Genomic DNA, 21,787 nt, shown 5'->3' on the forward strand with positions numbered 1-21,787 from the left:
AAGAACAGAACTTTACGTCCATTTTGAAACCTCGGGCTAGAAATCGCACCACTCTTAATTAGCCACATTATTTGGTGGGGGCCAGGGACCTGCCTTCAGTCACAGACTAGCAGCTATAATGGCACCTGGGAGGGAGGGAAGAAAGCTGTGTGTCCTGCCTGGCCTGTGAGGTGTGTTGTGGGATGACTGTGTGTATGGGACTCTCCAGCTTTTACCCGAGATCATCACTGGATTATTACCAGCAGATAGAGGAGATGGGACCCTGACTAGCACCTGTTCTGCAGTGGATTTGGCTGGAGGGGACACATGCAAACATCCAGGTGTGCACACATGCATTGTGAGGCCCCATGGCCCGCATGCACATGCTAACACACATGCCCACAAACACCACAAACAATACACCTCCTTCCCTTCCACCTCCTGGTGCCCAGCACCCTCACTGGCCTGCACATGAAACACAGGTCTGGGGTGTGCAGCTACTCGGTACACTGAAGCACAAGCGTGGGCAGAGTCATGACACAGAAGCACACCCGCACACAGAGGCATTTGAACCAGCTGACTGCCCACGCGTGCCTGGCATGCTCAGAGGACCACCCATGCTGCTCATGGAGACAGGACTTGCTCGCTAATGTCCAGCTGTCATTTCTCCACCTACAAGCCTTCCATGGCTCCCTACTACCTACAGGATTGAGCCCCAACAAGTCAAACTCTGGACTTTGAAGGTTCACCCTAGGCCTCACCCTCCCCACAGAGCTCTTCCTCATTCTGTCTCTGTTCCCTGCTTTGGCCAGTGGCTGTCCTCCATGCGGCCCACACTACACCTCTGCCCACACTGCAGCTCTTTATCCAGATACCCTCCAATTCTTTGCCATGTAAGCCTATCTCAGTCATGCCCCAGACCGCAGAGAAGTCAGGCTGCCTTGAAGAAACTCTCCCAGACTGCTCTTTTCCCCAAGGCAGGGCCATGATTTGCGAAACATTTCATGTGTGTTACCAAGACTGGAGCCGGGGCAGGCATCAAACCTTACATCCCATATGTCACACCTCACCATAGACCTGGGCACCAACTCTGAAGAGTCTGAACTCACATCGGCAGTTAGCAAAGTGCTCATATGGCCACATCTACTGTTAACACAGCATCCCTATGGCCACTGTCTTCCTTGATCTTCATAACCACCCTGGGAGAAAGGCAGAACATCATCATTTGATAGAAGAGATGCTGAGGCTGTGGAAGGGAAAGGGATTTGCTTAAAGGCCCAGCGTGAGGCAGCATCTCTGGACTCCCAGTCCAGTGCTCTTGCCCAATACCATGCTGCTTGCCTCTACCCATCTACGTTGGACATCTGCACATCCTAGGGCAAGCCCCAATCCCCCCTTGTTTTGGTTATATGGGCGCTGGACCCACAGCCCCACCCTCCAGCCATTTGGAAACAAAAACAGATGCCATTGTTCTTCCATAGAGATTGTGGCCAGTGGAAACAGGGCACACTGGGCACATTCAAACGGGGCAAACAGGCCCTCCTTGAAAGAGGGCCATGGGTCAACAGGGCCAAGCCAAAAGGTGCAGTAGAACGCTTTTCCTTAGAAATCTTTGGGAGTGGAGAAGGCTTCAGCCACTCCCATCTCTGCCCCTGCAGCCACCCCTAGCACATCGGTGTAGACCAGGTAGGGAGGGGCAGGGGCGGTGAGGTGGAGGGAAAAAATCAGATTGCCTACGGCCCCCAGGCTCCTTCCCCAGCTGCTTCTGTTCTAGCCCGGGGCTGGGGGCCATTCTTACACTCTCACACTCATGTGTGCACACACACACATCACACACCTTGTTGGTCACACAGTCACAGCCTGCCCTCTACTCCTGTGGGCCAGTGGCAGAAATCCACTGGGATGGCTCAAAAGAGTCAGGACTTGGAAATGCAGACATCAGGGTAGCTGAAACAAATCCACACACCCAGAGCAGACTGGGGTTCAGACTCTTAGGCCTGAGGAAGACTCCCTGAGGACAGAATGGAGGATGGAGGACAGCAAGAAGAAAGGAGGAGGAATGCAGCCAGCGCTCCAATGACAGGTCCTGCCAGCCTTGTGACTTCATTTCTAAGCCTGTTTCTTTTTCTGCAAAATAGCAGGGAAATCCAACAGGGATGTTTTAAGACAGATTCCAAACTAGCCTTCAGGTTGAATCCAACAATAAAGACATGTTACATTTGGTCCATAGTGTTTAAAAAAATTTTAATAATACATTTAAAAGTCAGATTAATCAAAATGAAAAGACAGCATGAAACCAACATGGCAGCTCCCCTCCAAGTCAAAAGATCCATCAACTCTGGGCCCATGCTTTTTCTTGGCAACAATCAGCTAGTGACCACTTCTTTCAGAGAGGCATATACTCTGTAGTTCAGCAGCCATTACCTTTCCTTCCTCCTCCTCCTCTGCTCATTTATGTTATCTCAGGCCCCTGCAGGGTTTGAGTTTGCAACCCATATTAAAGATAAATGGTTGTGCTCAGTGAAAACGCTTATTAAGGCAGCTATTATCATTGGCTCACTAGTTAAGTTTGGTGCTGAGCCTGGAGTCCTAGTACTTTATCATGCTCCTCCACTTTCCCCTTCACCAGCACTGGTTTGTGTACTACAGTGAAAGAAAAGCCCATGGAACGCCTATGGCCTAACCCAAAGTGCCAGTGTTCCCACCATCATTCACCACAGGCATCAGCTCTCCAACCCCCCAAAGTTCTGCACAGGCTGGCACAACCTCCCTCCCGCTCGCGGGAGCCTAGGCCAGGGAGTTGTTTATAAGACAAGCCGTTCGAAGGGGGGAAGCAAAGTATTTTTATACTACAAAGGTTGACTTACACACAGGGTAGTCAACTTCCAAATCCTATTTCTATAAACTGAGCAGGCGCTACCAGGCCACCCAGAGTTCAAATCGCCATGACAAAAAATTTACAAAGCCAAACTCTACAGCAACGTAGTCTGGGAATATAGCTCAGCTCCAAGCCAGTTCAACGGGGACAAGTAAAAAATCCGTGATGAGTCCCAAAAACACGGTCCCCAGGGTTTTCCAACATCCCCCTGAGCTCCACAAGTTTTTCTAACTGTGCAAAAAAACAATCAGGAAAACAATCACCAATTTGAGGTTTCCAAGGTTAGGTTCTGTTTGAATTTTTTATTTTTTAACCCACGTGGGTACCTAGACTGAAAGGGAACACGAGCCTCAGGGTGCAAACTGTCCTCAGCAGACACTCTTCCCGCTGGCAAGGGACAGCCCCGTCACCTGAGGGGCAGCCAAGAGGCGGGCGGTGCACCTGTGCCTTCCACAATAGGAACCCCACCCACTTTCCCCTCGTCCCCATCAACCACGCAGCCCAGTGGTTGACTCAGGTGCCAGGAGACAGTGCAGGGAGGCAGGGCGGTAGCCAGGGAGACCAAGGGAAGCAGTTGCCAGAGAAATAGGGCGTCAGTCAGGGCCGGGCAGCAGGCGCGGGGCGGGGGAGGAGGGACGCCGCCTCCTCCCGGGCCAGCCTGGCCCGAGGCAATCCGGCTTCTAAGGGCGGATTCCGCTCCCGACTCTTCCCCACGGGAGGAACCCTAGCTGACAGCACGGTGCAAGGGGCCAAGCCTGCAGGGAGCAAAGTGCCACCGAGAAATCAAGCGCGCGCCCACGAAGGCGCCCGAAAGCCCAGGAGCCCGCCTGGCTTTTCTCGGTCGGGTCCCGGGGCCAGCGGGGCCGCTCACGGGGCCTCTGGCCTCCCGGGGCCCCCTAGGAATGAGGCAGCAAAGCCTCGGTCGACTCGACCGCACAGGAACCCACGAGAGAAGCAGCAGCCCCGGGGAATGACGCCGGCTGGGACACCCCAAGGTGAGAGCCCCTTTGTGGGTGAGTCCCCACAACTCCCGGGTGACTCCAGGCGGGCACAGGCCCGCCCAACCAGTTCGTCAAGGGAAGCGGCCCGTCCAGCGCCCCAGCCGCTGCTCCACCAAACCTGAGGCCGGACCTGAGTCTGGAGACCTGGCCTCCTCCGGCACTGAGAAGAATGACCAGAACGCCGAGACCACATGCACCCGCTCGCCAGGCCGCAGGGTCTGCACAGCACAGCCCGACTCGGGCTCCGACCTCTCCCCGTGTGCGCCACCTCCACGGCCTGCACGCCTACCCCTCTCCCACCCACGACCCCAGAGCCCACCTCAAAGCCGACAGCCCCTTGGGTCTCGCGGACGCGAAGCCCCGCCAGTTTTCCGCCCTCGCGCCCCACTACTCCGCCAGCCTCGCCTCAGGACTCCCGCGCCAAGCGAAGGTGTGAAGCCACGTGACCTTCCCGGGCTTGGGAAGCCGCACGAGGGGCTTGATCCCTCCGCCTTAAAGGGGCCGAGGCCGCCGCCGTCGTGGGGCGCTCCACACAGCGCGAGGTCTATGGCGTCAGCAGCCCCGCCCCGTCCCGCCCCGCCCGGCTTCCTCCTCACTCCGCAGCGGGTGCGAAAGAGACCCATAGTGGGGCGTGAGCTTCCAGCGCTAGCGGCTTCGGGTGTGACGGCAGGGTGAGAAAGAAGTGTTCTGGGCCCCAGGGCTCCTTTCTGTCGTCACCTCCCGTCTGGACAGACGCTCGTGGGCGCCCGGAGGCCGTAGTGCGGCTCGGAGGCCCCACCGGCCACCCCGGGCAAGGCTGCGGCGCCTTGAAGCCCAAAGGCCCTGAGTCACGAGGAGGCTCCCTGCCCCCCTCACCCTCCACCAGTCCACGAGGCCCACCAGTACGTGACTGGGCCCCGCCCGGGAGTCCCACACGGGCTAAGGAATGAGGGTACTGTGGCGCCATAGGCACGGACTCTTAGCTATTCTCGCCCGGCCACGCCACGCCCAGGCGAGCAGTGGGTGGCTCTTGATGTAGGGCTGTAAGGCCCCACAGGGTCGTGGGGTGTCCCTTATGCTGTGCTGAGGTACAGGAGACAGAGAAGTAAAGAAACAGGACACTGAAGAACTAGTGAAGAACATCTGGACTCCGGGGGCGGGGGGCATTGCAATCTGTGAGCAGAGATCAGCGAGCGCCCCAAATGCCCAGAAGCATCTGTATTTATTAGGTACAAGCAGGGGGGGCAGGGTCGTAAGTGACGTCATCATCTATAGGCTTAGTAATAGGGCATACATAATCATGTGAGTCCCAAGTGAGGGGGCCACCCCATTATGTCACTTGGGCAGAGAGGGTCGTGTGCAGTAGTAGAGAGTCATGTACAGAAAAGGGGTCCACTCCTATTAGGTCACCGAGGCAAGGAGGTGGGCCGTATGTAACAGGTGTCATGCGCAACACTTCTTATGTGGGGGCTGGAGACTTCAGAGGATTTCTTTTTTTTTTTTTTTTTGAGATGGAGTTTCGCTCTTTTAACCCAGGCTGGAGTGCAACGGCGCGATCTCGACTCACCACAATCTCCACCTCCTGGGTTCAGGCAATTCTCCTGCCTCAGCCTCCTGAGTAGCTGGGATTACAGGCACGCGCCACCATGCCCAGCTAATTTTTTGTATTTTCAGTAGAGACGGGATTTCACCTTGTTGACCAGAATGGTCTCGATCTATTGAGTTCGTGACCCACCCGCCTCAGCCTCCCAAAGTGCTGGGATTACAGGCATGAGCCACCGTGCCGGCCCGTGGGGGCTGGAGACTTCAGAGGATTTCTAATAGTATACTGTAAGCCAATGCAGTAGGAGCTGACAGACTTGTGCTCTTCAGCTTAAGAAAGAAACAAATCCTGGTACAGATTACCATGGGAAAGAACCTTGAAGACATGATGCTAAGTGAAATAAGGCAGTCACAAAAGTACTGCCTGAGTTCACTTACATGAAGTACCTAGAGTAGTCAAATTCATAAGACAAAGTAGAAGGTGGTTTCCAGAGGCCTGGGGAGGGGAATGGGGAGTTATTCTGTAATGAGAATCAAATTTCAGTTGAGGAAGATGAAAAAGCAGGCTGGGCGTGATGGCTCACACCTATGATCCCAGCACTTTGGGAGGCTGATGGGTTAATCACGAGATCAGGAGTTCAAGATCAGCCTGGCCAACATGGTGAAACTCCGTTGCTACTAAAAATACAAAAATTAGCTGCCTGTAATCCCATCTACTCAGGAAACTGAGGCAGAATCACTTGAACCCAGGAGGCAGAGGTTGCAGTGAGCCGAGACCGTGCCACTGCATTCCAGCCTGGGCAACAGAGCAAAACTCTGTCTCAAGAAAAAAGAAAAAAAAACAATTTCCAAAGATGGATGATGGTAATGGTGGCACAACAATGACAATGTACTTAATGCTACTAAACTACATATTTTTAAATGGTTTAAATGGCAACTTTTATGTTATATTTATCCTGCCACAATGCAAAAAAAAGTGGGGGAGAAGCAAGCTGTGAGGAAGCTGGGTAAGAGCTGTGGTGAGCTCGCAGCTAGGAGGCACAGTATGCAAGCCAGAGGGCACTGAGGGCGCTAATTCTCAGGGGATAAAGTGGAGCATCCCAGGAGGGGCCCGGACAAGTCAAAGCACACATCCCACTGAAGCAGGGGAGTATGGGACACTCAGTTGAAGAGGCAGGACAGTATAGCAAGATCTCATTCATGTAAGGGAGATGAAACGCTAAATGAGACTCTGCTTCCATGGGAACACTCATATTTTCTAAAAGAAGATCTAGAAGCCTACTCCTGACTGTGGTTGTCTTTGGGGAAAGGCTTGAAACCTGTAGTGAAAGGAATCTTAAGCATTACCTGAATGGAATTTTTAACACCAAGAATATATCTGGGCCTTTTTATACAAGAATAACTTAAGTTTAAATGAGAAAACTTGGCTAGGTGCCATGGCTCCTAGCCTGTAATCCCTGTGCTTTGCGAGGGTGAGGCAGGAAGATTCCTTGGGCAATATAGCAAGACTTTGTCTCTACAAAAATAATTAGCCAAATATGGTGACACATGCCTGTAGTCCAGCTACTGTGATCTCACTACTGCGCTCCAGCCCAGGCAACAGAGTGAGACTCTGTCTCCAAAAAACAGAGAGAAAAGGATAGCACAATAGTTTCTTAGTATTAACCACACATGTTAACAAAAATAGTAGGGTCTATTTTATTTGACAACATCCACCAAAGGTTCGAGTTCTATTAGTTTTCATATAGTTAAAAAAAATTCCCTTGGAAACATCACCTTGACACACCTTTGGGGAACATGGAATGTGGAGAATTGTTTCTGTTGCTCTCCTCCACCCCATGCCAACATTTTGAATCTCTGTGCTGAGCATCAGGGAGCCACCGGCCTTGGCAGCCTTCACACTAGGCCTGTCCTGGCCCTGCTACAGATCAGCAGCCTTTCTCAGCCTATGGGAACTCTCTCTCGTGGTGTTTGAGATGTTGAGATGTTGTGAGAAAACTGTGGAACCAGGAGTCAAGGAAGCTTTAGTCCTGGCTCCGGCTACTTATTTATTGTTCAAAGTTGGCTTTTCATTTAAGCCTCTGTGTTTCTGTTTCCTTGTTTAAAAAATGTTATAATATATGGCTATCATAAGGTTGTTGCAAAAACTCAAAGGAGAATACAGATATTTAAGATAGTCTGCATGGGCCAGGGGTGATGTCTCACGCCTGCAATCTCAGCATTTTGAGGGGCTCAGATGGGAGGATTTCTTGAGCCCAGCAGGCTAAGGCTACACTGAGCCATGTTCAGGCCACTGTACCCCAGCCTGGAGCCTGGGTGACAAAGCAAGACTTTATTTAAAAAAAAAAAAAAAAAAAAAAAAAGGACTTGCCATGGTGGTTTGCTGCACCCATCAACCCGTCATCTAGGTTTTAGGCCCCGCATGCATTAGGTGTTTGTCCTAATGCTCTCTCTCTCCCTCCCCTAGCCTCCCACCCCTGAACAGACCCCAGTGTGTGATGTTCCCCTCCCTGTCTCCATGTGTTCTCATTGTTCAACTCACACTTATGAGTGAGAACATGCAGTGTTTGGTTTTCTGTTCCTGTGTTAGTTTGCTGAGGATAATGGTTTCCAGCTTCATCCATGTCCCTGCAAAGGACACGAACTTATTCTTTTAAAAAAGACACTTTGTCTTTGGGAAATAAATACGTAAGATTAGCTTCAAATGGACAGTGGTGTGGATGTGACACTTGCATCTCCCACTAAGTTGTAAACTTATCCAAGGCATTGTCCACTGTGGCTCCCACAAAGCTTTTAGGCTCATCTTGGTTGACGATCTTGCTTTGGTGTGCTATAAAAGGCTTGTCCAGCAGATGGCAGAAGAGAACTGAGTCAGGGAAAAACCAGCCTGGGTATTTCAGCGAGCACGGTGAACTGGGTAAAGGTTCTGCACCTTATGTCCAGCTGCAGTAGCTCTACACATTGACTTCACAATTGCTACTGAACTTCCTAATAAAGGTGGGTCTGCAAAGGCATGAGGGTTACCACTCTATCAAAACACCATGTCACTGTGATTCATTTAGGAAGAACATTCATTTCCTGAGCACTTCCGTAGTACTGGAAACGGGATGAATACAAAATAGTCCCTCGTCTCCCGGAGTTAACAGTCCAGCTGAGATCAAATAAGGACACAACAATTTGCATTTTGCTGGGATGTCCTATAATGACAATAATTTCCTGAATTTTTCAGGTTGCCTGCTTTAACCATATGTTCTTCTCAGGCCACTTCTCTCCAGCCCCAGTCTCAAGTCCAACTCACCATCTCTGGCCTCAGCTACAGCTACAGCCTCCTAAGGGAGCAGCCTCTGCTCTGATCCACCTCCAGTTAATTCTCACCGTAGAGACAAAGTAATCTTTAAAAAACGCAAATGCAATTACACTGCACACCACCTACTCAAAAGATGTAATGGCTTTTTAATGACCTCATCATCATACCCTTACCCTTAATCTTACTTACAAGGCTTTTTGTGATCTGATCCCTATTTTTCTTCTCCTAACTTATCTCACCATCTCCTCCTGCAATCATCTCAAGAAACTGACTTTCACTTTCCCAAATGATTTTTATCCTTCCTGGATTTGCCCAAATTGCCTTTCTCTCTACCTAGATTATCATAAAACTAAAACTCACTCCCTCCCATCTACGCATTTTCCTTAAGTTGGCTGACAGGTATTTATTCTTCAGCTCTCAGGTTAGATGTCCTTTCTTTTGGGAAACTATCCCTGATAGTACAAGGCTGGACTGAACAACCCTCCTGAGTACTCCAGAGCATCCTCTGCTTCCATTCCCCTCGAATTTCCCCTATTTCTTTGTAATGGGTTTGCATATCTTCCCCTGTCTACCAGAAGCTCCTGGCACACGAGGACTTCCTCTCACACAACCATGCATTTCCATTTCTTGACACAGTTCTTGGTACAGAGCAGCACTCGATCAAAACTTATTCAGTAAATGAATAAATAAATCAGAAAACACAATGCTATCTGAGAAGTCATAAGATTCTTGGGACACAAGGTCTTAGGAGAGTAGATTGTTCTGTGTATATCAGCCATATTCCTTTTTTTTCTTTTTTGAGACTGAGTCTCACTCTGTCACCCAGGCTGGAGTACAGTGGTGTGATCTCAGCTCACCGAAACCTTCACCTCCAGGGTTCAAGTGATTTTCCTGCCTCAGCCTCCTGAGTCGCTGGGACTACAGGCACCCACCACCATGCCTGGCTAATTTTTAAATTTTTAGTAGAGACAGAGTTTCACCTTGTTGGCCAGGCTGGTCTTGAACTCCTGACCTCAGGTGATCAACCCGCCTCAGTCTCCCAAAATTCTGGATTACAGGTGTGAGCCACCATGCCTGGCCAGCCATATCCCTTTTCATCAAGATGTTGTCAACCATACGCTCTTGAGTCAACTCGTTACCAGGCGCAGTGGCTTGCACCTGTTAACTTCAGAACTTTGGAAGGCCAAGGCAGGAGGATTGCTTGAGTTCATGAGTTCAAGAGCAGCCTGGGCAACATAGGGAGATCCCGTCTCTAAAAAAACAATCTTAAAATACTAGCTGGGCTTGGTGGTGTGCACTCATGGTCCCAGCTACTCAGGAGGATGAGGTGGGAGAATCATCTGAGCCCAGGAGCTTGAGGCTGCAGTGAGCCATGATTGCACCACTGCACTCCAATGTAAGTGATAGAGCAAGACCCTGTCTCAAAAGAAACAAAACAAAACAAAAAGACAAGTCATTGTTGTTTTATGCAAACAGGCTTTGAACTTGGAGCGAGTCACCTAGTCAGTCTTCTCACCCACAGCAAAGGAGTTATGAAACAAACAAAAACATTTTTTACCTCTTGCAGTGTTTCTCGTGTCATCCCAGATGGTTAAAACAAAAAGGCTTTAATGAAAGAATTATTCACAGAGTTTCTGGCCTAGATAAGGTAATAAACAAGGTATGATGGGATATCTAGAGCCTAGCAGTGGTGAGAAGCTATTAACACTGTCCCACTTCCAGGGCCTGTTGACATAAGGGAAGGAAACACTTATCAAAGGCCAGTGGGCAAGAGTTGTACCTAGGATGCAGCTACAGCTGGATATACCATGGCAAAGTGGGAAGAGAGCTGGGAAGAGCTTCTCTGACCTCTGGTGAATCCCACCCTCCCATCTCCTCATGGAACCTCCCACTAGCTGAACCTGAAAGCTGGCTGGGAATAAAGCCTGAACAGTCCAGTCCCCTGGCCTCAGGGAAGCAGGGCAGAGCAGGAAACTGACAGGGACCCAAGGCTCAGAGAATCACCAGCATCTCATCTCACCACCAGCTGTGAGAGCAGGACTGTGTCATCTCTTACGTCCTTAGAAAAATGTAGTTAAGAAATAGAAAAGGCCAGGCACAGTGGCTCATGTCTGTAATCTCAGCACTTTAGGAGGCTGAAGCAAGCAGATCACCTGAGGTCAGGAGTTCCAGACCAGCCTGGTAAACATGGTAAAACCCCGTGTCTACTAAAAATACAAAATTAGCCAGGTGTGGTGGTGCATGCATGTAATCCCAGCTACTTGGGAGGCTGAGGCAGAAGAATTGCTTGAACCTGGGAGGCAGAGGTTGTGGTTAACTGAGATCATGCGATTGCACTCCATTGTGGGTGGCAAGAGCAAAATTGGGAAGAAAGAAAGGAAGGAAGGAAGGAGAAAGAGAGAGAGGAGGGAGGGTGGGAGGAAGGAGAAAAGAGAAAAGAAAGGAAGGGAGAGAGAAAGAGACAGAAAGAAAGAAAATATGGAGATTTAATTATTAAATACTTTAAATGTACAGAAAAATCAGAAATAAATTTAACAGATACCCATTTGTGGTCAATCCAGATGTAACACATTAACTTTTAGTTATGTGTCATTTCAGGGCTTTTTTTTTTTAAGGAAAAATTGCAGATACAGTTAGGATCACTCTCATAGACCAGGTGCAGTGGCTTATGCCTATAATAACAGCACTTAGGAAGGCCAAGGCAGGCAGATCACTTGAGGCCAGGAGTTTGAGACCAGCCTGGCCAACATGGTGAAACCCTGTCTCCACTAAAAAAAAACACAAATGCAAAATTAGCAGGAGTGGTGGCAGACACCTGTAATCCCAGTTACTCAGGAAGTTGAGGCACGAGAGTCACTTGAACCTGGGAGGTGGCGGTTGCTGTGAGCTGAGATTGTGCCACTGCACTCCAGCTGGGGTGATGGTATGAGACCCTGTCTCAAAAAAAAAAAAAAAAATTACTCTCATGTCTCCCTCTCATCTCTCCCCTCTCTCATCATCTCCAGAGATAAACACTATCTTAAGTCAGTGTGTATTCTTCCATCTATAATTTTCCTACATATATTTGTATCTATAAACAATATATAACATTGTTTTATGTCATTTTTAAAATTTACAAACTGGTCCCATACTATGATATCCTTTTGTACCTTATTTTATAAACTCAGTACAATGTTTCTGAGACTTGTTTTTGTTGGTACATGTAGATCTGATTAGTTTGTTTTGACATCTATATGGTTTTCTGTTTCATAGATCCTTACATACCCTGTGATTGCCAATATGCTGAAATATATTTTCACTATTTATTTTGGTTATTTCTACTTATGCTTTTCATTCCCTAGCCCTTTTTTGGAAAAGGGAGGGTATCTTTTTTTTAATTCTCGCTATTTTTCCCTAACCATTTACAAAGTGACAGATTTTTTTTTCTTATCTTAAATGTTAGAATGAGTGTGGTGACTCATTCCTGTAAATCCAGCACTTTGGGAGGCTGAGGTGGGTGGGTGGTTTGAGCCCAGGAGTTTCAGACCAGTCTGGGTAACATGACAAAACCCCATCTCTACAAAAAAAATATAAAAATTAGCTGGGTGTGGTGGTGCACATCTGTAGTCCCAGCTACTCCGGAGGCTGAGGCAGGAGGATCTCTTGAGCCTTGCAGGCTGCAGTGAGCCAAGATCTCACCACCACACTCCAGCCTGGACAATACAGCAAGACTCTGTCTCTAAAATAAATAAATAAATAATAACACCACTTTTAAAATAAAAAATAATATTAAATTTTTAACACTCATGGATGACAAAGACAATATTAAAGATCAGAAAGAAATGAATCTGAAATGAAGAAAATACTACAAAAGATCAAGGAAACAAAAAGTTGGTTTTTTGAAAAGCTAAACAAAATTGGCAAATCTTTAGTCAGGCTAACTAAAAGAAAAAAAGAGAAAGAAATAAAATTAGAGGTGAAAAAGGAGACATCACAACTGATACCATAGAAATTCAAAGGATCATTACTGGCTACTATGAGCAATTATATGCTAATAAATTGGAAAATCTAGAAGACAAGGAGAAATTCCTAGAAACCTACAACCTACCAAGATTGAATTATGAGGAAATTCAAACCCTAAACAGACCAATAACAAGTAATGAGATTGAAATGGTAATAAAAGTCTCCCAGTAACAAAAAGCCCAGGACCCAATGACTTCACTGCTGAATTCTACCAAACATTTAAAGAAAAACTAATACCAATCATACTCAAATTATTCCAAAAAACAGATGAGGAGGCAGTATTTTCTTTTTTTTTTAGCTGCGACAGATACTTAGAGAGGAGGGAATACTTTCAAACACATTCTACGAGGCCACTATTACCCTGATGCCAAAACCAGATAACGACACATCAAAAAAAGAAAACTACAGGCCAATAGCTCTGGTGAAATTGATGCAAAAATTCTCAACAAAATACTACCAACCTGAATTCAACCATACATTAAAAAGATCATTCATCGTGACAAAGTGGGATTTTCCCTTGAAATACAAGAATTGTTCAACATATGCAAATCAGATACATCATACCAACAGAATGAATGACAAAAACCATATGATCATTTCAATTGATCCTGAAAAAACACTTGATAAAATTCAACATCCCTCCATGATAAAAACCCTCAAAAACTGGATATAGAAAGAACGTACTTCAATGTAATAAAGACCATATACAGCAGACCTACAGCTAGTATCATACTGAATGGGGAAAAAACTGAAAACCTTTCCTCTAAGATCTGGAACACAACAAGGATGCCGACTTTCACCGCTATTATTCAACACAGTACTGAAAGTCCTAGCTAGAGCAATCAGACCAGAGAAGAAATAAAGGGAATTTGAATTGGAAAAGAAGTAAAATTATCCTTGTTTACAGATGATATAATCTTATATTTGGAAAAAACTAAATACTCCACCAAAAATCTATTAGAACTGATAAATTCAGTAAAGTTGCAAGATACAAAATCAACATACAAAAATTAGTAGCATTTCTATATGCTAATAGTAAACAATCTGAAAGCAGAATTTAAAAAGTAGTCCCATCTACAATCACCACAAAATGAAATACCCAGGAATTAACCGAAGAAGTGAAAGATCTCTGTAACAAAAACTATAAAACATTGATGAAATAAATTGAAGAGGACACCAAAACATGGAAAAATATTTCATGTTCATGGATTGGAAGAATTAATATTCTTAAAATGCTTGTACTACCTAAAGCAATCTACAGATTCAATGCAATCCTGATGAACACACCAATGATATTCTTAACAGAATTTGAAAAAAAAAATCCAAAAATTTATATGGAACCATAAGAGACCAAGAACAGCCAAAGCAAAAAACACAAAACTGGAGGAATCACTACCTAACTTCAAATTATACAGCAGCGTTATTGTAACCAAAACAGCACAGTACTGGCATAAAAACAGACACATAGATTAGTGGAACAGAATAGAGAACCCAGAAACAAATCCTCACACCTACACTGAACTCATTTTTTACCAAAGCACCAAGAACATACACTGGGGAAGAAACAATGTCTTCCATAAATGGTGCTGGGAAAACTGGATATCCATATGCAGAGGAATGAAACTAGATTTCTCTCTCTCACCATATATGAAAATTCCATCAAAATGTATTAAAGACTTAATTCTAAGACCACAAGCTATGAAACTACTACAAGAAAACATTAGAGAAATCTCCAGGATGTTGGACTGGGCAAAGATTTCTTGAGTAATATAACCCACAGTACTGGCAACCAAAGCAGAAAGGAACAAATGGGATCACACCAAGCTAAAAAGCTTCTGCACAGCAAAGAAGGCAATCAGCAAAGTGTAGACACAACCCACAGAATGGCAGAAAATATTTGCAAACTACCCATCTGACAAGGGACTAATAGAATACATACATAGAGTTCACACAACTCTATGGGAAAAGAAATCTAATCCAAATAAAATGGGCAAAAGACTTGAATAGACATTTCTCAGACGAAGACACACAAATGACAGGCATATGAAATGGTGCTCAGCATCACTGATCATCAGGGAAATGAAAATCAGAACTACAATGAGGTATCATCTCACCCTCATTAAAATAGTTTATATCCAAAAGGCAAGCAATAACAAATGCTGACAAGGATGTAGAGAAAAGGGAACTCCTGTACACTGTTGTGAGAATATAAATTAGTACAACCACTATGGAGAACAGTTTGGTTCCTCAAAAAAACTAAAAATAGAGCTACCATATGACCCAGCAATACCACTGCTGGGCATAAACCCAAATGAAAAAAAATCAGTATATTGAAGAGACATCTGCACTCCCATGTTTATTGCAGCACGAGTCACAATAGCTAAGATTTGGAAGCCACCTATGTGTCCATCAACAGATGAATGGATAAAGAAAATGTGGTAAATATACACAATGGAGTACTATTCAGCCATAAAAAAGAATGAGATACTGTCATTTGCAACACCATTATGCTAAATGAAATAAGCCAGGCAGGGAAAGACAAACATCACATGTTCTCACTTATTTGTGGGATCTAAAAATGAAAACAATTGAACTTCTGGAGATAGAGATTAGACGGATAGTTACCACAGGTTGGGAAGGTAGCGGGGGGTGGGGGATGATGAGGGAGGCAGGGATGGTTAAGAGGTACCAAAAAAGTACATAGAAAAAATGAATAAGACCTAGTATCTGATAGCACAAGAGGATGACTATAGTCAATCATAATTGAATTGTACATTTAAAAATAACTAAAAGAGTATAATTGGATTGTATATAACACAGAGGAAAAAATGTTTTAAAGGATGGATAACTCATTTTTCATGATGTAATTATTATGCATTACATGCCTGTATCAAAATATCTCATGTACCCCATACATATATACACCTACTACATACCCACAAAAATTAAAGAGAGAAAAATAAATTTAAATTTAAAAAGAGAGAGAGAGGGGCGGGGGGAGGGGGGGCCAGGCGCAGTGGCTCACATCTGTAATTCCAGCACCTTGGGAGTCTAAGGTAGATAGCTTGAGCTCAGGAATTCGAAACCAGCCTGGGGAAAATGGTGAAACCTTTTCTCTAAAAATAAAAAATAGCCAGGTCTGGTGGCAAGTCTGTAGTCCCAGTCACTTGGAGGACTGAGGAAGGAGGATCACTTGAGCCAAGGCGGTTGAGGCTGCAGTGAGCTGAGACTTCATCACTACACTCCAGCCTGGGTGACAAGAATGAGACCTCATTTCAAAAAATAGAAGAAGAAAAAAAAAAGATCATAGGCCAGGCATTGCGGCTCACATCTGTAATCCTAGCACTTTGGAAGTCTAAGGTGGGAAGATCACTTAAGGCCAAGAGTTCAAGGCCAGCCTATGCAACAGAGCAGAAAACTTTAAAACTTAGCCAGGAATGGTGGTACATGCCTGTAGTTCCAGCTACTCAGGTGGTTGAGGTGGGAGGACTGCTTAGGCTGAGAAGTTGAGGCTACATTGAGCCATGATATCATCCTGTAGTCCAGCCTGGGTGACCGAGTGAGACTCTGACAAAAAAAAAAGAAGAAAGAAAGAAAGAAAGACGGAAAGAAAGAAAGGAAGGAAAGAAAGAAAAGAAAAAGATTATACAGCCATAAAAAAGAATGAGATCATGTACTTTGCAGGGACATGGATGGAGCTGGAGGCCATTATCCTTAGGAAACTAACACAGGAACAGAAAACCAAATACCTCATGTTCTCACTTATAAGTGGGAGTTAAATTATGAGAACACATGGAGACATAGAGGGAAACAGTATACACTGAGGCCCTTTGGAGGGTGGTAGGAAGGAGAGGATCACAAAGAATAACTAGTGAATGCCAGGCTTAATACCTGGCTAATGAAATAATCCGTATAACAAACCCCCATGACACAAGTTTACCTATGCAACAAACCTGCACTTGTACTTCTGAACTTAAAATAAAAGCTAGGGAAAAAAAGACGGTAAAGGGAAGCAACATAAAAAGAACAACAAATAGTTAAGGTAGTCAAACCCTGCCCTCGTGACAGCGCCTTAGTATTCGCATGATCTTTTAAAAATTACTTAATTTCTAGTGTTCAATTTAGTCCTGTCTTCAACTATTTGGTGACTCCATTATGTGTCTTAAAACCAATTAAATAGTAATTTCCGCTTCACATGTGTGTTATTAGTGAGACTTCAAATTCATATCATACTTAATAAAATATATTTTTAAATATTTTGCATTTGAATACATTTCCTACTGGCAAAAGTTGGGGAACTCTGTTGCAAACATTATCCAGTTGCCATTAATGAAAAGGTTAGACAAAGACAAAAGGCACTTAACTTCTGAGAATCTCAGTTTTCTCATCAACATGTTGACCATATAACTTGTTATCTAAAACAATACTTTTTTTTTCTTTAAGACATAGCCTTACTCTGTCTCCCAGGCTGGAGTGCAGTGGCGCCATCTCAGCTCACTGCAACCTCCGCCTCCCGGGTTCAAGCTATTCTTGTGCTTCGGCCTCCCAAGAAGCTGGGATTACAGGCATCTGCCACCATGTCTGGCTAATTTCTTTTGTATTTTTAGTAGAGACGGGGTTTTGCCATTTGGCAAGGCTGGCCTTGAATTCCTGGTCTCAAGTGATGCACCCACCTCGGCCTCCCAAAGTGCTGGGATTATAGGCGTGAGCCACCCTGCCCACCCTATACTTTTTTTTTTTTTTAACTGACTGCTGTGCAGTGTGCATAGAATAAAGATGAAGATACAGTAGGGACGCGCCCGGCCGGGCAAGGCGTCCGAGCGAGGCAGGCGTCCGCGAGCGGCCGGTGTTCAATCCCGGGCCGGGGCCGGGAGATTGGCGGCGAACCAGGGCCTAGGGCTGGGGCTGGCGGGGACGCTCACCGCCTCTCGCTCGCAGCAGCGTCAGCACGCGCGGGCGAGGGCCATGGGAAGAGGAGACGCAGCTCCGCGGGTGGCACGCTCGGCCGGGCCCCGGCCCGCGCTCAACCGGGCCCCGGCCCGCGCTCAACCGGCGCGATGCTCTTCTCGCTCCGAGAGCTGGTGCAGTGGCTGGGCTTCATCACCTTCGAGATCTTCGTGCACCTGCTAGCGCTGTTGGTGTTCTCCGTGCTGCTGGCACTGCGTGTGGATGGCCTGGTACCAGGCCTCTCCTGGTGGAACGTCTTCGTGCCTTTCTTCGCCGCTGATGGGCTCAGCACCTACTTCACCACCATCGTGTCCGTCCACCTCTTCCAGGACGGAGAGAAGCGGCTGGCGGTGCTCCGCCTTTTCTGGGTCCTCACGGTCCTGAGTTTCAAGTTCGTTTTCGAGACGCTATTGTGCCAGAAGCTGGCGGAGCAGCCTCGGAAGCTCTGGTTCGGCCTCATCACGTCCTAGTCTTCATTCTCCTGCAGCTGCTCATGATCCACGCCTGTCGGGTCAACTAGCCTCTTCGAGGTGCCGGAGAGAGAGCGCTGGACGGCCAGAATGCCGACCTCAAGTCGAGGTCCTACTTGCGTTGCACCGGAGGAGAGGTTCTTTGGTGGGAAGGCAACTCCTGCTTGCGCCGAGCTGAGTGCCGGGTTTTTCTATTCCAATCATGTCTGAAATGGTTTCTTCAGCAGGGCTTAAAAGAGCAGCCTTCGTCCTTAAAATGTATTTCCTTTTATTTCATGCTTTGAGTAGGTAATCCTGAATTGTCTTGAGGAGGGCCCCAGGCCAGACAGTCCTGAACTCCTCTGACACTCAGAAACTGAATATAAGTAAAATGTTCAGGTGGACTCTGAGTATTTCCTGTGGGTCCTGGGAAAGTACTGCTGCACAAAGGCTGCAAAGCTGGACTCAGGGATGTCCTGCAACCAGCAGCGCTGACCTAAGAGCTCCCTGCACAGTCCATCCGAACCAGACTTAGGTAGATGTGTTCTTCAGGTCTATCAAATGTAAACGAGCTTGCATCTCCTCCCTTGTGCTACGAGAGAGGTTGGCTCTTTATTTCAGTCTAGGCAGAGACAGAAGAATGTTGAATAAGATCACAATTAGGGTCTTGTCTAGTTATTTGTTGTCCAAGAAAAGAACTCTGCTGTCCAGGCGCTGCTTGGCTTCCTATCCCAGCAAAGACTGCAGTTTTATGGACTTTTTCACCGCCTTGTGGCTGGCACCGTTAGCACACCTGAGACAGATTTAAGCCTCCCTAAGAGACTGAAGAGAGGAACAGGTATCAGATACTCATTGACTACTGTCAATGTAGGCATTGAGACCTACAAATGGCAAGCTTGTGAGTGGCCCAGCTTTGTTGGCCTACAAACTTTGGTTTGATGCCACTCAGGTGCCAAATGAGAACCTTTGCTGAGATGCAAATAACGTAAGAGAATGTTTTCCTGAAAAAAAAAAGATGAAGATAAATAGTACTTATGACTGAAAATGGGTACACATTTTTTTGTTTTTTTGTTTGAGAGAGTCTTGCTCTGTCACCCAGGCTGGAGGGCAATGGCATGATCTCGGTTCACTACAACCTGTGCCTCCTGGGTTCAAGTGATTCTTATGCCTCAGCCTCCCGAGTAGCTGGGATTACAGACGTGCACCACCACACCCAGCTAATTTGTGTGTTTTTAGAAGAGATGAGGTTTCACCATGTTGTCTAGGCTGGTCAAAAACTCCTGACCTCAAGTGATCCGCCTGCCTCAGCCTCCCAAAGTGCTGGGATTACATGCATGAGCCACTGTGCCCGTCCACATTTACACATTTTTAAAATTAGGTCATTAGTGGGGCAGGGAGGATGAATCAATCTGGTCAGGAACTGAGAAGGGGATTTTGTTGCTATAGTTACCTTCAGTGACTGCTCTGTGGCTCAGATTCCTGTAGAGTGACCTTGTGCTTGGTGTGGGGGCTGGACGCTGGAGGGTTTTTCTCAGTGTCTCTCCTCCACCCTTAGCTTTCTGCCTTCCTGTGTTCCTGCACAGGATCTCCTCCCAGGCTCTTGTCTCTTCCGCAGTAGTAAGCTTCGTTGCTTGTAACTCAATGCTTGTTCACCCAATGTTGTGGGGCAGGGAGAGTGACAGAAGAGGGAATTCTCTGTTGGAAGGAAGAAGATTCTCTGTTAAACTGGTAAGTCATTTGTGCCTGGGTCTCAGAGGTGTGACTTTCTTACTGATCCTGCCTTCTTCCCCACTGTAAGCCAAATTCTGCTTTTTCATTAGCTCTTGTGCAAGACATAGCTTCCTGCCCTTTCTTCACCAGTAGGAGGCTGCTAGTTGTATTGTTGTAAAATTCATGCTTAGAATGTTTTCCTACCCCTTTCCCTAGCGGAAAAAGAATGTTGTCTTTGACCTTTTCCCCAGCTCCCAGGGTCCTCACTGTGGTGCTACCTCTCAGTGGCCACTTCTCCTTCAATAGCTCACAGCTTTGGTTCCGTAGGGGAGAAGTCTCCTGTGGCAGGCCCCAATCTCTTCCTTCTTTCAGGTCTTAACAAACTAGAGAACTTTCTGTTCTCCCTTCTGACTCAATCTTTCTTGTGGGCACTCAACAGAAGTCCATGGAGGAGAAACTGCTAATAAGTGTGAACTTCCCTGGTGTCTGGGATCCCAAGGTTTTTGTACTGTCACTGTAGTCCATACTTAGCTTTTACCAAATCATTGAAAATTGTAGTTGACTTCTTCTTACCTACTAGTACGATGTCCAGTGTTTTTTCTGCCCATGCTGCCCAAAGGGAAGCCAATGCATGGATTTTCTCTCTTCTTGGAAGGGCCTGTCTTTGCTTGGTTTTCAGGCTCCAAACTCAGTTCTCGGATAGGTTTAAGAAAAGTTGTAATCTTGTAGTTTATCTGGCTTTTTCTTGTTATGTGGGGGTAATACCTTTTTAGCTTTCTATGTCTTTGGTGAAAGTAAAGTCTATCTATATCTTTAATTCTGCATTTCTTTTTTTATTTCAAGATAGGGTCTCACTCTGACACACAGGCTGGAGCGCAGTGGCGCAATCACAGCTCACTGCAACCTCAAACTCTGGGCTCAGGTGATCCTCCCATTTCAACCTCCTGAGCAGCTGGGATTACAGGCATGTGCCACCATGCCTGACTAATTTTTTGTATTTTTATTAGAGACAGGGTTTGTCATGTTGCCCAGTCTCGTATCAAACTCCTGGACTTAAGCAATCTACCCCCCTCAGACTCCCAAAGTTCGGGGATTATAGGCATGAGCCACCGTACCTGGCCTAACTCTTCATTTCTTAATTTCAAAAATTTTAAAGAGATTCAAATTAGCAAAGCAGTATCATATGTTAAATCTGGTTGATGATTCCATGGCCTGGCAAAGAATTTTTTAGCTGGTCACATCATCTTGAATTAAAACATTTCCCACCTACCATGCAATTAGATGTGGCCATGTTCCTACATTTTAGCCAATAAGGTATGAATGAAAGTGTGGTATAAGAGTTCTTGGGAGTTTCTTTAGAGAGAAAGAGGAATCCTGTGGGGTAGGATGTGGATGAGATTTCTGGAGTTCTAACAACCATCTTGCAAACGCAAAGGCATCCCAGGAATGGCACAGCAGAGAGCTGGAAGTTGCACCCCCAATGATGATGATGACGTAGAACGGCCAGACCAGCCCTGGGCTGACCATCTACAGATGCAGTTTACGTGAGAGAAAAATAAATGTCTTTCTTGTCTAAGCCAATGTTACTGCACAGAATGAAGGGGAACTCATTCTGCTGCCACGAGTCTTAGTGGCAAACTATTACACTTGGTGTAGAATCTTAGTCCAAACTATTACAGTTGGTGACATATTATTTGGTATGTTTGAATTATTTCATAATTTAAAGGTTTCATTAAAGCAAAATTTCATGGACAGTAAAAATATCAACAGTATATAAATATGCATTGAGGAAGAGAAATATAGCAACCTTGCTTCTCTCTAGGTAGAGAGATTAGGTGTGTGTTGTCTTTTATCCTTAGCCATATCTATTCAAATTTTCCACATTGAGCATGATTCATTTAAGTTTTTGTTGTGCTAAAGTGTGCTTCTCCGCCTCTGCTGGCACCAGTATGTCATTGCCTCTGGGCTGCTTTTCAGAGGATTCCTTCAGCAT

General features: G+C 46.1%; 1 protein-coding gene across 1 annotated transcript; it reads left to right on the forward strand.

Moving 5' to 3' along the window:
* The first annotated feature begins 15,734 nt into the window (after positions 1-15,734).
* Positions 15,735-21,577, forward strand: LOC118154511 (transmembrane protein 203-like). Its single transcript, XM_054257315.2, has one exon. It carries the CDS (start codon positions 17,746-17,748, stop codon positions 18,103-18,105), a length of 360 nt encoding a protein of 119 aa, XP_054113290.1. The 5' UTR covers positions 15,735-17,745; the 3' UTR covers positions 18,106-21,577.
* The last annotated feature ends 210 nt before the right edge of the window (positions 21,578-21,787 follow it).

This window comes from Callithrix jacchus, chromosome 6 (genome assembly GCF_049354715.1).
Source record: "Callithrix jacchus isolate 240 chromosome 6, calJac240_pri, whole genome shotgun sequence".
NCBI classification, from domain to species: Eukaryota; Metazoa; Chordata; class Mammalia; order Primates; family Cebidae; genus Callithrix; species Callithrix jacchus.

Bases quoted from the DNA above. Each gene is read 5' to 3' on its own strand.
- LOC118154511 (XM_054257315.2), top strand. From the start codon at position 17,746: ATGCTCTTCTCGCTCCGAGAGCTGGTGCAGTGGCTGGGCTTCATCACC.